The sequence below is a fragment of the Phycodurus eques genome, chromosome 9 (assembly GCF_024500275.1).
Source record: "Phycodurus eques isolate BA_2022a chromosome 9, UOR_Pequ_1.1, whole genome shotgun sequence".
Lineage (NCBI taxonomy): Eukaryota > Metazoa > Chordata > Actinopteri > Syngnathiformes > Syngnathidae > Phycodurus > Phycodurus eques.
The window spans coordinates 10,346,485-10,362,675 of NC_084533.1; the positions used below are offsets into that span (position 1 = coordinate 10,346,485).

The window sequence follows — 16,191 nt, forward strand, 5'->3', positions numbered from 1 at the left end:
ACTTCTAGGCCATGAATATAAAACATTCAAATAATAAAAAAAAGAAAGAGCAAAAGCTAAGCTTGAATTATTTTGCGTCATGATGACATATTGCTTCGCCACGCCCTGTTTGTAAACTCGTTTGACAGGACCGTCGAAAACCCTGTTTTCGCACGTATGAGTATTGTACTGTTGTCGATAAACATCAATCGAACAGCTGTAATGTTTTTACCCACTCACATTTCCTGCTTGTTGAGTGCAATTTTCATAAGTAATCACGTTACAATTAAATTTACTATCAGAGATGAGATTGGGACATAGGACTTAATCACATAGTCTTCAGAGTTAATTACCTGCCACACTGACCTCCTCATTGAGTCTACAGTATGACTCAGAATGCTTTCATATGAGCCCACCATCAATATGGAAACCAAGCACGCTCTTGATTTAGCAGTTAATTTCCTTCCATTTACTGATACAGGATTAGCACTGAAAGAGGAAATGGGCCACAGAGGGTTTGAGATTGACAGACACGTAATCATCAAATGTGTATTGTCACTGATAGGAGCTCTCTTTTTAGCCCTAATAAACATTCATAATGAATCAGAACATATTTAAAAAAAGATGCCAATCACATTCTAGGCAAATGTAATCAAGTGACTTTGGAGGATGTTCATAAGGGAAAATTGGTTTGGACAATGCACAGGGCTAATAAGCTAAGAAGCTCACACCGTCTCCATGTCTGGTGTCCATAATTGCCATATTTGCATAGTTTTAGTGCAGTGTTTATGTGGTGAAAGTGACAGTGGCGACATGCTTAGGGACTGTGTTACCTCTTCTCAGTCTCAGCTGCGGTCGTGAGGTTCAGTAGTTGTACATTTTGAAGCTGCAAAGCAGAACGAAAGCAATTTTCTTTTGTATTTTTTTTTTCCTTCTCCAAAGCGAATAAAGATGGAAGTCTTTAAATCGTTTTGGCAACACAATAAAGCCGCTGAACAGGTTACGGAAACATATTTGGAATCTTGATTAAAGCAAAGAAAAAAAAAACGACATCTATGCCTTCTTGCAGATTGCAGCTGGTACAGCTGTGCCTGGAGCGCCACCTCCGCCGCCACAACCGGGAGGTGCCGCAGCGCCCCCTCCTCCACCGCCTCTGCCGGGCGGCTGTCCTCCACCGCCACCCCCTCCCCTGCCCGGCCATGCTGCCGCTCCACCGCCTCCGCCGCCTCCTCCTCCTCCTCCGGGCGGGGGTCCTCCCCCTCCTCCGCCACCGCCCGGGTGCGGGCCCCCGCCACCTCCACCTTTCTTTGGGGGCCCGGGTGGACCTCCACCACCTCCTTCACTTCCTGTCCTCAAACTCCCATACGGACTTCAGCCCAAGAACGTTTACAAGCCTGAGACGGTGATGAAGAGAGTCAACTGGAACAAGGTATGCTGAGTCTATATTCACTGCACCTCAAATCATGGAGTTGTATCACAGGGAACCTTATTTGATCGGCTTAAACAAATTATTCCAATAAACTCAACATGTCTTTCTGAGGACCCAATAGCTGCCCAGGAAAGTGCCTGAAAAGAAAAAAATACATGCACCAAACAATGCATGCACAAAAACACAGCAATCATAGGGAATGACACGCTCTGTCTGCATTGTACTGCCTGGGATATTTATTTTTTATATCTTAATCGCAAACATAGACATGCTTCAATGATAAAAGAAAACAATAACTACCACACACAATCACAAAATGTCTTTCCAAAGACTCCTTAGCTGCCCAACAAGAACCTTGTCTGAGCAATGCAAGCATAAAACACAGCAATACTAGGGAATTTACATCAACTACATCTTCCGAAGAATCCAACTTTGTCCTTCAAAACAAAATAAAGATGCTGTGGAATCACATACATGGGGCATAAAATCCACCGTGCCACCCACAAAGATACCTTATTTTTTATATTTGAATGATGAATGTTTAAAAAAAACAAAGTGGATTTGGTGAAGTCAACGCCATCATTTTATTTTATTTTTACTATAGCACAGTTAACATTATATATTTTTTTTCCCGTTACAGTTGTCAATGTTAAAATGTCACTTAAAACTTTGACTGTGCAGTCATGGAAGGCTATTCCTATTCCTGATGTCATAATGTTAACAAATCAGAGATTGTACAGTGCGTCTGAATCTGAGCAGATTGTGGTCAACCTGCAAGGTTCCACTGTACAAAGATGATATGACTGATTTCGTCATCTAACTGAATTAAACCTGACATACCAAAAAAGGAGATCTATTCTGAAGCCTCTCGTCAAGTCAACACCCAATAAGCAGTCCCAAGGATCCAAAAGTAAACAATCCCCTCTCCTCAAATGCCCTTAGAAGTCCACGTTTTGAGCATAATTGAATCAACACTGAATTACATTAGTGTGCCATTTTATTAGAATTACCATTTCAGAGGATTTTTTTTTTTCTTTTTTTTTTTTTAAATGTTTTGTTAATTTAATGTAGTTCTTTTTGACTACACTGTGCCATTGTAACTTCTTCTGAAGCTACCTCTACATTTTTAACTTTAGGCCAGTGACACATTTCTTCAGATTATGTTAGATTTCAGTTGACCTTTTTGAAAAAAACATGAATGCAAATGTATGGAGGATTCTTATACCTAAACTAATAAGAGGATAGTTATTTATGATCTCAGAAATATAAAATTTGCAATTTTTCATTCTCAGGTACTGTACCTGTAAGTCTTCCTTATGTATAAATGTTTAATTTATATGATGATGTCACCGTGATTAGTCTTGTCATTGTGATTAGTCTATGTTTAGAAGTAGTTATAGCGTGCGTTGAAAAATAGCTTTGCTTTGTAGGAAGAATGGTTTGGTAATGCAAATAAAATTCATAAGCACCCGAGGACAAACAATCTATTGTTTTGACAGGCAAAACAGTCTCCTGTCTTTGTAGATTGGAAGTGCACGTGTGCCGGTGGCAAATGGGAATTAGTTGTATAAAGTTGTTATTTTTCATAACAATTGTAGCCACAGTATGTCCTGACACAGAAGAAATCAAAGGACTTTGGAAAGTAAGTTTTCAGCAATCACTAAACCATAGCTCCATGTATAGTATAGTATGGACAATTAGTAGATACAGTAGTTAAAGTGATATAGCCACTGACTGACATCAGAAATAGGTTTAATAGTACATATTTTTCTCAATTCACAATATCAGTATGCCTCTCACTTTGTGGCGATGTGGTGGCACTGCTTTACCAGTCACAAGTGGAGGGAAAATAAACGGCAAGTCTATTAAAGCCACAATTACATTTCGGATAGAAGCAGAACTGTGTGACACACAGTTAATGCGTTTAAGTTATATATAAAGTCGATACAAGCAGAGTCATGTACTAATAATTACGGCAAATTGATGTGACTAAAGGAATGGATGAAATAATTAGGAGTATAATAGAAGAGAGTCATGCTTAAACTCAACAGTCATTTGTAGTGCTGCGAGGTTTTACAGATGCCATAAAGACACATATAAATTAAATCATTTTTACATTATAGATTGCTTAAACCCCTATATATCTGTAAGACATTTAACAGTAGTAAAGTTACCGCATTTTAGGCATTTTTTGTTTTTCTCACAACCCTCAATTTCTATCAATATTTTAACATCATATTTCAAGAATAGTTCCATAGTGATATGCAACCTCGGGGTAAAAATATCAGAACCACATACAGTGCAAAAACATAAACATCAGCAAGATAAAATACCTTGAAACAAGGGCAGTGTGCTTGTTTTTGTTCTGGTATGATATTGACTTATTGTTCTTGTTTTACTCTTTATTTAGGAACATATTTCAACAAAAGGATACATCATTTCAAGACATATTGCTTGTTATTAGTGCGAAAGCATTAGTTTTGAGGTACCTGTGAGTCTATGAGGTGAGATGTCTACCTCATATACAGAATCTTAACAATTCCTATTTGCTTGTATCTATATCTACAAGTTTTAATTATTTTCCTTATTTTTGATAAAGGCATTCCGAAGGATTACACATTTACTTCTCATAATGTATTTAACAAAAGGGCAAGGTTCAATTCAACATTTTCTTGTTTTAACTTAAAATTACAGTACCCAAAATGTACTTCAGCTATTTCTATTAGTAAAATAAAAGATCTAGCTATACATGCCTATCTTGTGGTAGCTGTTTTATTAGATCATGGTCATGTTTTGCATTATTACACATAATGCCTTCAATGAATCCCAACACAAGTCTTACGCTATCAGACACATAACACAACAATGGAGACAGTTGTATTCTTTTTTGTTTGTTTGTTTCCTACACCGGTACTAAGGGTGGATTAACACCGCATGATCCAAGTGACACAATTCATATGTCAAGTGGCATGATTTTGATATGCTTTACATGTAGCAGCATTAAAAAAAACAAACATCAATAAATAATAAATTAAAAAAACAGAAATACACAGAATCGGATATGTGCCCTGCGCTTGACTGCGGGGGATACTGTACTTGCGTGTTATTCCTGCCCGTTGTTAACACTAGAGTTATTCCATTTCAATTTGAGCTTCTGAGCATGCTTGTTGTTTCTTGCGTTCCGTCTCTGTAAGCAGAGTCACATCGGATATGTGTCATCACGTGTACACTTTAAATTTAAATAGACAGTCAAGCAAATCAAATATTGACATTCAATGGGCATTGGGAACTTGAAACTGCCGTGTAAATCCAGCCTAAGAAGTCAAAAACAAGGATGTGTGTCCGTGTGTGCGCACATAGAAAACACAAAATATCAACTGAGACTTTTTTGAGTGGCACTTTTTGCGCTCTCTGATTGGATTGATAATGGAATCCTTGTGTTACTGCAGATAGTGCCGCAGGAAATGGCGGAGAATTGCATCTGGATCAAAGTGAAAGAAGAGAAGTTTGAGAATCCTGACCTGTTTGCTCAGCTCTCTCACTGTTTCTCGTCACAGAGCAAAGGTAAGAAATGAGGGCGCCCTCTCATCTTTGTCCCCTCCTCCCCCACTAACACACAAACACAGAGACACACACGTCCCTCCTTGCTTCATTATTGTCCTCACACACTCTTGTGACACTTTCTTTCCCTAAAATATTAAACAGTGGCAGATTGCCTTTAATTCTCAGCTTTGTGGCTGTTCATGATAGCAGTGCTCCTGCTATATGTTAATGGAATTTTTATCGCAATGCGACTGCATGTTGAATTTGGTCTTTGTAGCCGAGACTAGACTTGCGTTTTTCCAATCAGCATTTTGTGTGGGCGCACCAAAGGGATACGTTTGTCCAGTATTTTGCTGGATGTGTTTCTCGCCTTTTCCGATCTACCAAACCACTCCTACAGTACATTCATTAATAATTTTTTGTGTTTTTTTTTTCTTTTTTTTTTTTTTCCTCTGGGACTTTTCTTGTCCTGGCCAATTTGTTTCACCAACATTTCCTAACTTGCTGATGAATATAACTCAAGCACTGTACAGGGAGGCTTTGTTTATGTATGGAATTGTGTATATGGAAGCACTTTACCCTCATGGTGATGTGGTGTGTGATAAGCCCCCTTTTGACAGTGTGTTTATATGTGCGTCCGTGTGTCTGTGTGTTTGAGTGTATTTTGCCCCACTAATTCAAACAGCAGTAGAGGGAGAAGTTCAAGCCCTGTCAAGTGCTGACCAGTCAAAAAAGTGAGCTCTGTTATGCTATGTAGACATAAGTATACCCATCGTTCAACCATTAGACAAACACCCAACATCGGTTTGGACACCAACAGCTTTCTTACAGCCTCCGTGTTTTCAAACTAAATTGATCAGTCTTTTTTTCTATATATCTGTGAAATGAATCGAAATTTTGCCTCGATACCTGCAGGGGGATTTCTTGACATAATACAGATGAAAAGTGAGGAGGCTGTAGCGAGGTTTAATAAAGTGGCAGGTACAGGGCCACCAGTCACATTTCATCTAAGGTTATCTGCCAGAAACCTTATTTCTTAAATTGACACTTGAATGTTTAACTGTAGATATCTTTTTTGGACTTACCTCTCACATGGTTGCAGTTTGTTTTAGTTGCAAAGGGTTTATGACGGAGTTACGTTCCTAGGGTGGTGACAAAAGCCACATTTGTGCATATCGCCTGTGTGGAGTTTGCCGCCCTCGCCTGTGTGGAGTTTGCATGTTCCCCCATGCCTGCGTGGGTTTTCTCCGGGTTCTCCGGTTTCCTCCCACATCCCACAAACATGCGTGGTAGGTTAATTGAAAACTCTAAATTTCCTCTAGGTGTGAACATGAGTGCGAACGGTTGTTTGTTTCTATGTTTTCTGCAATTGATTAGCTGGCAACCACTTCAGGGTGTACCCCACATCTCGCCCGAAGTCAGCTGGGATAGGCTCCAGCCACCCACGACCGTAGTGAGGATAAGCGGTACAGAAAATGGATTGGATGGTTTTCACACACAAGGTAACTCTATGTGCTTTACATAATTAAAATCATTTAAAAGTAAAGAGAACAATAAAACACAACTTAAAAGCATTTAATATCAAAGATAAAAAAAAAAAACGGAAAATGTACAGTGCAAGAAAGATCATTTAAAAATGGAAATACTATAAAGATATTGTACTTTATGGAAAAAAAACATACAGTAAAAACACCTCAATACAAAAAAAAAACATTAAAAAGTTTGTTTGCGATCATAATGAAATGGGGATTTGTGCTCCTCATTCTAGTGTGTGCACTTTAACATGACCACCATGCTTATATATTAGCGGGCGGTTTTCGCAGACGATGAATAATATTTGATTGTGAGTATTGTTGTAGGCTCTGTCTACATGTGTCGTGTTCAAATATACGTTGTTTAGAGGTTTATAGTTCCACCAACATCGATGCTAATTTCATTAGCCCATCTAAGACGTTTTGCATTGTTTTTTAGCATTAAGCTAGCAGACTTTCGTAAGACAAACTTGCATGATTAAATAAACAAAATGTAATTCTCTTAGTTTCATGTTAGTTTTAAAGTAAACTTCAACTAAGAGTGGGAATAAACAGCTTCACGCAAACACTTAACCTGGTCTTCAGTTGTTCACTATCTGCCAAACTGTTGGTTATCACTGAGGTATCATTGTTGTAAAGTCTTAATTATATATGGAGTAAAAACACTTCTAAGAGATCAATATCAACAACAACAAAATCCTACTAATATTTGTAAGACAAACCCTTCTAGGACATAAGTATAAACAAATGAAAGTGCAGTGATAACTGACCACATATTCATTTTCTCTTGCACACCATTTTTAACCTCATATGTTTGTGTGGTCGTAAACCAAGGACCTCTTATCATTGAAATAGAAAGCGGAGACCTCCATTCATGCAGAGTTAGGCCCATCATCTCCTCTATACCCAAAATGTGTCTCTTAGTGTGATTTGTGTGTATTTCAAGAAAATGTAGTTCCTTTTGGTTAGGTGTGCAGACAGTTAACCAAACTCAGGTGTGCGTGTGGTTGATACGCCCCAAATGGCAAAAGAACCAATCGCATTAATAGGCATTATAAGCAGAATATGCCATGCAAACACAAAGCGTGGAAACACATTTTCGGTGTTGCATTTTTGAAATGTTGTCAAAATGATCTACAGTGACTGAGCATTGTGCTGTGCATGCCAGGCCAGTAGCCATGTAAATGTAACCATTTCACTTCAACAGTCAAGAAACACTATCAGCATGTTTACCTGCAGCTTGCCCTACCGAACAGAAGGGTTGAATACCCCCTGTTGGCACATGTCGATGCTGTCCAACAAAAAGCATTTACAGTATCTCCAATTGTTGTGGCTTTTTTAACCCCAAAAAGTATATTTTTGATTGGTTTTTGAGATAAAGAAAACATATAAGATGTTTGTGTCATCATGGTACTGTAGTGGCTAGCACATTTGCCTGACAGTGGAAATGTTCTGGGCTCAAATCTTATCTCAGATCCTCCTGTGTGGAGTTCGCATGTTCTCCTCGTGCTTGCAAGGGTTTTCTTCTGATACGCCGGCTTCCTTCCACATTCCTAAAACAGATTTTCAAACTTTTTGCACTGAGGGTCACAAAAAGGAAAAATGAAACAATTTATCTTTTTCGACACCAGTCCTGGACCCTTTTGTGACAAACATTGTACTCTATATTAGGAAATGTTACAAATGATGAAATTCATAATGGGTACTTGGCCCGTGCCTCATTTCTCATTTCATTTTAGTGAAAACTAACAAACTGAAAAAATTATAAGGAGGACGTAATAATCTCTAACTGCAAGACTGCATCCCACCATGGGGAGGTCCACAAAAAACATCACTTTAATTCCCCTTTGAATGACCTCTTGAATTCTTTATTAACATCCCCTTTCTCCTCTTTAGGGCTTAAAAAAAGTTCCATAGATAGGCTATATCCCCGCTGGTAGGGTAAGAATTTACAATCCAGCGTTTCCCCTGCGAGTTACCTTTGCTGGATCCATATCAATTACCCCTGCAGCAACTTCCGTTCCTCAGCTCTTATGCCTGGATTGTTAAAACAGAACATGATTTTCTCATGAATGAAAAATGCTGTTTAATGTTTAATATCCAACCTACTCGTGAGGTGGTGGAGCCAGCAAGGGTGGGTTTGTGTGGAAAATGCCTAAAATGTGTCACAATGCGTGTCGCACGAGGCTCCTGTTGTAACCTCAGCTTCTTGGAAGCATTATGTTTCTGCTGATTCACTGGTAAAAATAATTCTCTGTTGTTTACTATTTTTCAAATTCAAAATGAACAAATTCTTTTTAAACGAAAAAGGGAGGTATTAATGCTGTATCAGTGTGTGCTCTTGTGTATCACACAGGATGAGGCAAGCAGGTGGAAATGCATTCCCTAGAGCTGCCCTCAGTTAATGTTGCAAAAAAAAGACATCTGTTAAAGCCACATTTCTAAGGGTTACAGCACAAAGGAAAGAAAAGAACGCAATGGCAATCCTGAATTTTCACATCCTTATTGTGAGTCAAAGTCTCTAAAACGACAAAGCAACATTATACCCCTTCACTTTTTGTCTCTCGCTTTTTATGAGTGCATATGATCAGATTATATGATTATTTTCTCAGCAATGCCATCAAAATAGACACAAATGTCAAAATCATTTGTGAGAAAATTGCTGTGTGGGATTCTCATTAATCTTAACATGTTGAAATGACTTATCGTCCAATGTTTTCCTTACCACTTACCCTGTCCTGGGTCTACCCTAGCTGACTTGGGGCGAAAAGGTCCTGGGTCTACCCTAGCTGACTTGGGGCGAAAGGTCTGGAATAGTTGACATCCAATTACCGTATTTTCGCGACCATAAGGCGCACCGCATTAAAAGGCGCAGTCTCAGTTACGGGGTCTATTTCTATATTTAACACATACGTTACGTTATTTTTTGATCAATCCTCATCCACAAATCCATCAAAGTCCTCGTCTTCTGTATCCGAAATGAACAGCTGAGCAAGTTCTCCATCAAACATGCCGGGTTCCCTCTGGTCATTGTATTGTCGGAGTCAGTCTCGTTGCCGGGGGGCTGTTGTCGGGGGGCTGTTCGGGAATGATGCCGGCTTTCGCGAAAGCTCGGACAACAGTCAAAGCAGATACCTTAGCCCAGGCATCCACTTGCGAACCATGGATTCGTTGATCTTGAATTCTCTCGCGGCTGCTCGATTCCCATGTTCCTCCGCGTAACTGATTGCTTGCAGTTTAAACTGTGCTTCGTAGCGTGTCTCTTTGGAGGTGCCATTTTCGGGGGTCCTTAGCCAAACCGATGCACATACCGGCGCTATATACCTACCGGGGGCGTGCCTTTAGCGTCCTCTTTCACGTGCACCCTTCCCCCTTTAACGTCCGCATGCCTTCCTCAGTCACGTCCGCCTTTCCTCTATATAAGCAGCGTGTCGGCAGGAAATGCTTCCAGTCAGTCAAGCGGAGCGCTCATCAAAGTCACACAACAACATTTACAGATTTTGGAACTCGGTGCACACATAAGGTGTGCTACATTATAAGGCGCACCGTCCATTTTGGAGAACATTTAAAACTTTTAAGTGTGCCTTATGGTCGTGAAAATACGGTACAGTGCACATAGCGACAGACAACCATTCACACTCACATTTGGGCCGTAGCTGAGTGGGTATTGAACCTAAGATGTCTGCACAGAAGTCAGGCCAGTAAATCAATATATCACTCTACGACATAAAGTGAACACTTAATGGTAAAAAAAAAAGGTTGAAAAAGTACAAATATATATATATATATATATATATATATATATATATATATATGAGAGAGCGAGAGAGGGAGAGAGAGAGATTAATCTACTTTCCTTAACTCTTATCCTCATTAGGGTCACCGGTGAGCTGGGTCCTGTATCCCAGCTGACCTCTAGAGTCTATGCTAGGTGAATGTGTTCTTTAAATGTTATGTATTTTTAACAAGTTACTTTGTTAGAATACAAAATGTAATATAACGGTATCACAAAGTCCATTCATTCTACATCCTTTTTGTATTCTGGTTTAAAGACTTACAGTGATCTCTTAGTGGAGTTAGCCACACGTTACTCAATGAGTAATGTGTGGAAATCGATTCTATTCTATTTTTCTTTCATCTTTGACACCATCAAATTCTCTGAGATAGAAAAATTGTGTACCTCAACTCACAGTACATTATCACAGCCACTCATCTCTATTCGCTCTCATCTTTTCAACATGTGTACAATACATGAAATATTCTTTTAAGAACAACCGGTCCGTGTCTTATTGAAAGAGTCCGTTACTATTTGCTTTCGCCTTTTCTCTCGCTCGTCTTCTTTTTTTCTTCCTCACCACCATTGCTTTCCTTCTTAATACACTTCTTTATTGACTTTTCCCCCCTCCTCTATGGCCTGGCTTTATCAATCAGTGGGTTTTGCCTTTGTGTGGCTCTCTGGATCAAATCAGATTCAATCCAGGATGGAATGTGTGTTGCCATGGCCCGCTGCATTTGAAAGGCAATCCATTCAGCTGGAACTTTTGCACTTCAATGTGAAATAAGATGGATGCTGGTAAACTTTGCAAGCCCGAAACGTTTCCTTGGGTGCCTCACATCATCTGGTGATGGACAAGGCTTCCTTATATAACAGTGTGATGGATTGAAACTAAAATCCCCCTCATTATGCCTCATGTATTCATTATGCATCTTTGACAATAATGAGTATTGATTGCATACAAGATTTTAGGGATGCCGGTATGGTTGTAGCCATGAATATATGACATCAGACTTTTAAGCCTTCGTTATGGGGTCTCATTGATGTTGCGAGGTACATTTCATCCTTTCCTCCCTTTACCTACAATGATGCATAATGTAGGCGACACAACTGTCCTTGTCAGATCCCTTGTCACCTGTTTGAAATACTTACTTTGGTTTGCCGGACTTGCAGGAGTCCCGACATGAATTGTGGTTGTGTAAACAAGCTAATCTTTAGCTGCTGTCGCAGATTTCTTCATCAGAGGTTACAACATCTTTGTCTCTCTTTTCCTTGCCGTGCTTGGGTATTTCTTCTTATCATTAAGCCCCACCCACACTGTGCCACCACCAGACTGTTTGTATTCTTCCATTCTTCTTGCAAACATCATTAATCCGCTCCCACGTTGCTGTAAATTCTCCAGACACTAAGCAGCTGTGTTCTCAGACAGCCTCATGTAGTTCATTCATTGTTGTGCTTGGGAACTGGCAGGTTTATGTCTCTTTAGTTTATGGCCCACATTCTGACAATTACCCTCTTACATCTATTAGGGTTGGGTATAATAAATCTTTTCATTTTTGGTCATTAAAAACAAATGTCAGCAAACATTCGGTATGAATAAGGTTATGCTTTGAAGTTGCTACATCTTCACGTCAGTAATTGATTGCACTACTTGGCAGTGACTGATAGAGAGCGCAATTAATTCAAGCCTGACTAGTTTTCTGCCTTAAACAGACTGTCATTGAAAATGTTATCAATTTGACAATTCAAAGTGACAATTTTTGTGAGCCATAACTACCTAACTAACACTAAAAAGAACATATTTTTAAAATAAAAATAGACATGAAATCCCTAAATTTCTTGCAATTGTACGTTGAGGAACATTGTCCTTAAACTGTTGTCTATTTTCTCACACACTTGTTCACAAAGAGGTGAACCTCGCCCCATCTTTGCTTGTGATTGACTGAGCAATTCAGGGAAGCTCCTTTTATATCCACTCATGGCACCCACCTGTTCCCAATTAGCCTGTTCACTAGTGAGATGTTCCGAACAGGTGTTTGATGAGCATTCCTCAACTTTCTCAGTCTTTTTTGCCACCTGTCCCAGGTTTTTTGGAACGTGTTGGAGCCATAAAATTCAAAGTTAATGATGATTTGCGAAAAACAATACAGTTTATCAGTTTGAACATTAAATATCTTGTCTTTGTAGTGTATTCAGTTAAATGTAAGTTGAACATGATTTGTAAATCATTGTATTTTGTTTTTATTTATGTTTAACACAACGTCCCAACTTCATTGGAATTGGGGTTGTACCTAGCTTTTGCATTTGAATGTGTCGAGGTTTAGCCTATAGTCTCAGGCTCACCTCTCCTGCTTCTCTGTTGGGTCTTTTTTGGTTGTTTTGTTTTATTCCATTCCTACGATAAATACTATCTTGTCTTGGGGGGAAAAAAAACAATAAACTCAATGAATTTGAAAAAAAAATCCTTCCATTGGTTTTCTACCGCTTATCCCTTTTTGGTTGCCTAAACAGGTTGCCATAGAATAGTCTGCTGCTTCCCCTGCTCTGGTGAAATGATAAGGTCATTATACCTACCTTATAACACTTTTCCTGTTCAGACGCAACTCGTTTGCCGCCTAAACTAGCTGCTATTAAAATTTAAAAAGTTATGAAAGTTTGTTGCAGGACCATTTTGAATTAAATAAATAAAATTGTGCAGTATTGTGGAACATACAGCACATCAAATACTGTACATGGTGAGATGTGCTGGAGTGAGGTTCCCCAGGATGGTGAATGTAGTGTGTCAACGTATCTGCCTTCGGAGAGGGGATTTTCAGCTGTATTCACCTGTTGAAACTCTTGACGAGAATCATTTGGCTTATTTTGTTGAATGTGAAGTAGTTTAGCTAAGAGCCTTAGGCTACCCCAAACCTGGTATATTCAAACTGGTATGAATATGTCTTAGAAATGAATTTTATATTTTTATTTTTTTATATTAATTTAGAAATGCAATTCAATAGGGTTGAATTGCATTTCTTGTTCTTCCCCTGCTTGCGTGGGTTTCCGGTTTCCTCCTACACTTCAAACCATGCATGCTTTATTGAATTATTACCTGAATGTTTGTTTATATGTATTTATAGGTGTGAATATAGTTGCTTGTCTAAATGTCCCCTGCAATTGACTGGGGACCGGTCCAGACCGGTCTCTCGTCCAAAGTCAGCTGGTATAGGCTGCAGCTCACCCACAACCCCAAAGTGGATAAGCGTGATAGAAAATGTATGCATGGTCTCTCTGTGTTTTTCCATTGCACTGCACTATTGTAGAAAATATAGTCACAAGTCTAGTCACCTACTTGCACTGGTAACATGACGATATCCGTCTAAGGCCTTGACCAGCTTCTATTCCAGAGAAATGGCCACGCTCTATCCAGCTCATTGGTTAACAGCCGTTCCCCACAAAGGCAATCTCAATTGGCATTTTTGCACATACTCATCCTGTCAAGTGTCTCCCAATGTTGCTGAAGGATAGCCCTGATTCCCTTTGCTTAATGATTTTGATGGTTGAAGACCTAGACCCCAACCAGTAAATCACAGAGCCCAGATTAAAAGTCCATTGTTATTTCAAGCCATCTTGATAGGTTTTCATCTCATTTTAGCAAACAACAAAATCCCAAATGGTAGTGTTTCCTCATTTTGGACGTGAAGCCATTAATTGCTGGTGCAAGCGGGATACATTTTTCTCACTAAAACATAAAACAGCCTGATGTTCATTTCTCTCTGTTTGGCCCACTATGATTATCTCAACGGTCAGTTCTTCAGTCTGCTCATCTTTTTTTATATAGCACATATGAATGGGGATTGGACTCTTAAATATTAATGACAAGTAATTGCTTTATTGTCAGAGGCTGTCTGTGTGTGTGCGTGCATGCATGTGTTTGTGTGTGTGTGCGTGTGAGGGAGGGAGAGAGAGAGAGAGAAAGATTTGCTCTAATTCCGGCTTCATATTGCCTTACTGTGATGTCCCACTGATTTTAATCTTCTCCTCTCAGATGAAAGCTATTCTGGCTTTCAGACTGCACTTTAACTTTAGCCCTCTGAATATTAGCTGTCTTCGATACCTGCCGCCGACAGCCTCCCATGTCTGCACCCCCCATGCACATTTACTGCCCTTCTGTTACTCTAATTCAGTCATCAGAATCTCTCTTTAAAAATAAATATCCCTTGTACATTAGTCTTATTTCCTCCCCTTGTGATCCTTTGGACACGGTTTAATGAACTGTTTTAGCTATGTCATCTTTTTCTGGTGTTGTTTTAAGCTGCCCATGCCACTGTGTTGGCTCAAAAAATGTAATTTGAGGGGAGACTGAGGGGAGCAAAAAAGCAAACCGCTGCAACAAAGTGGAGACTGTGGAGTATAATACTGCAAAGCAAGCTAGCTATTGCTTAGGTTTATCATTTGTTGTTTTTTGTGGTGATATGGAGAATCTTTAAATAATTTGTTTCCCCAATGGGTAGTTCAATGGTTAATTGTCGCTCACCTTTAAATTAATCCAATTTAAACATAATGCAGTGCTTACATTTTATGTGATTTCTGACTTGCAGCATGACAACTTCAACTTTTAGTTCAGTTAGCAGACGGACTATTATGTTTCCACCATCCATTTTTTTAGCATCATCTTGCTTATGAAATGAGAAATCACCCGTTTCCACAATTATCAACTTTTGCCTATCAGTTGTCTAAAGTTGACCTCTGTAAAAGTGGTTTGGATTTGGATTGCATGTGGACTTTACCTATGACATACCTATCAGAAGGTGCACACAAGCCCTATTCCTCTGGTGGCTAACACCTTACCAGATAGACAGCCAGAAACCCAGTCACCTGCTGAGCTTGCTCCATGGTATTACGTTTGAGTTGCCGTTGAGCCTTTTTCTCGAATTGTTTATTGCCAAGAGAAATGGGCTCAAGGATAGACAGAAAGAGTGTTGGGGGAAGACAACAACTGTGATGTCACCTGCTGGACGGATAAGCAATCAATTCTGGAGTGTATTCAGGATGGGGTCCCTGAATATAAACAATCATGACTTTTCAAACCACGGCAAGGTAAATCACAGAGGCGCAAAAAAAAAAAAAAAAAAAAAAAAAAAGAGTTAAGTGAGGTGGATAGGCCAATGTGATTACAAATTGTGATTCACAGTCACCCTGAAAATGAACAAAACTAACAACAGCATCACTGAGGGAAATTGTCTGGGCCGGAAACACCTGAATTGTGAAACAGTTTCAGTATGTCAGAGAGTCCAATTTAGCTCAAGGGTGTTATGTCAAATGAGTCACAGTGGAGATGTAGAATACGGTTGTTGTAAAACCATAAGTCCACTTGATTTTGAATTGCACTGTTACATGGTTAGAGGTTGTGTGTGCAAGGTATGTCCGTTGGATACCAGAACTGTCCTTCAAACAGGTGCTTCCACTTCAAACCATCTTTACTTTTTTCTGATGACAAATGATGCCCCTCAAGACTGTCAAGACAAGAACCTGTCACTGTTCTTGCCAACAACATTGGATAATGATCTTCTGTTGAACAGATCATTGACATCTGTCCATCAATTATGTTTACTTGATAGAAATGTGAGTGACCTGGAGCCTATCGCATTCCTGTACACTCTGGACAAGTTACCAGGCAACGACATGGCACACAGTATATTGACAAACAACCATTCACACTCACATTCACACATATGGACAATATAATTGGCAGTACCTGGAAAAAAAACAACAACAAAAGCACAGGGTGAACATGCGAACTCCACATTGGAAGGCCTAAGCCAAGATTCCAACCCAGCCCTCTCAACTATGCTGCATTTACTTAGACCGGTCACAGCGCTTCGTGGTCGGACGCGAGCACACCGGCACCCTGCTGAAGAGCATGGAGCAGGGAGGAACATATCAATGTGGTG

At 39.6% G+C, this 16,191-nt stretch overlaps 1 protein-coding gene across 5 annotated transcripts in view; it reads left to right on the plus strand.

Moving 5' to 3' along the window:
• diaph2 (diaphanous-related formin 2) overlaps positions 1-16,191 on the plus strand; it is a 527,556-nt gene that overhangs the window by 226,041 nt on the left and 285,324 nt on the right. For all 5 annotated transcript variants that reach the window (XM_061686696.1, XM_061686691.1, XM_061686695.1 and 2 more), the window contains 2 exons: positions 1,049-1,408; positions 4,858-4,972. In XM_061686696.1, the coding sequence (XP_061542680.1) occupies positions 1,049-1,408; positions 4,858-4,972 (475 nt within the window). The remainder of the gene's footprint in view (positions 1-1,048; positions 1,409-4,857; positions 4,973-16,191) is intronic.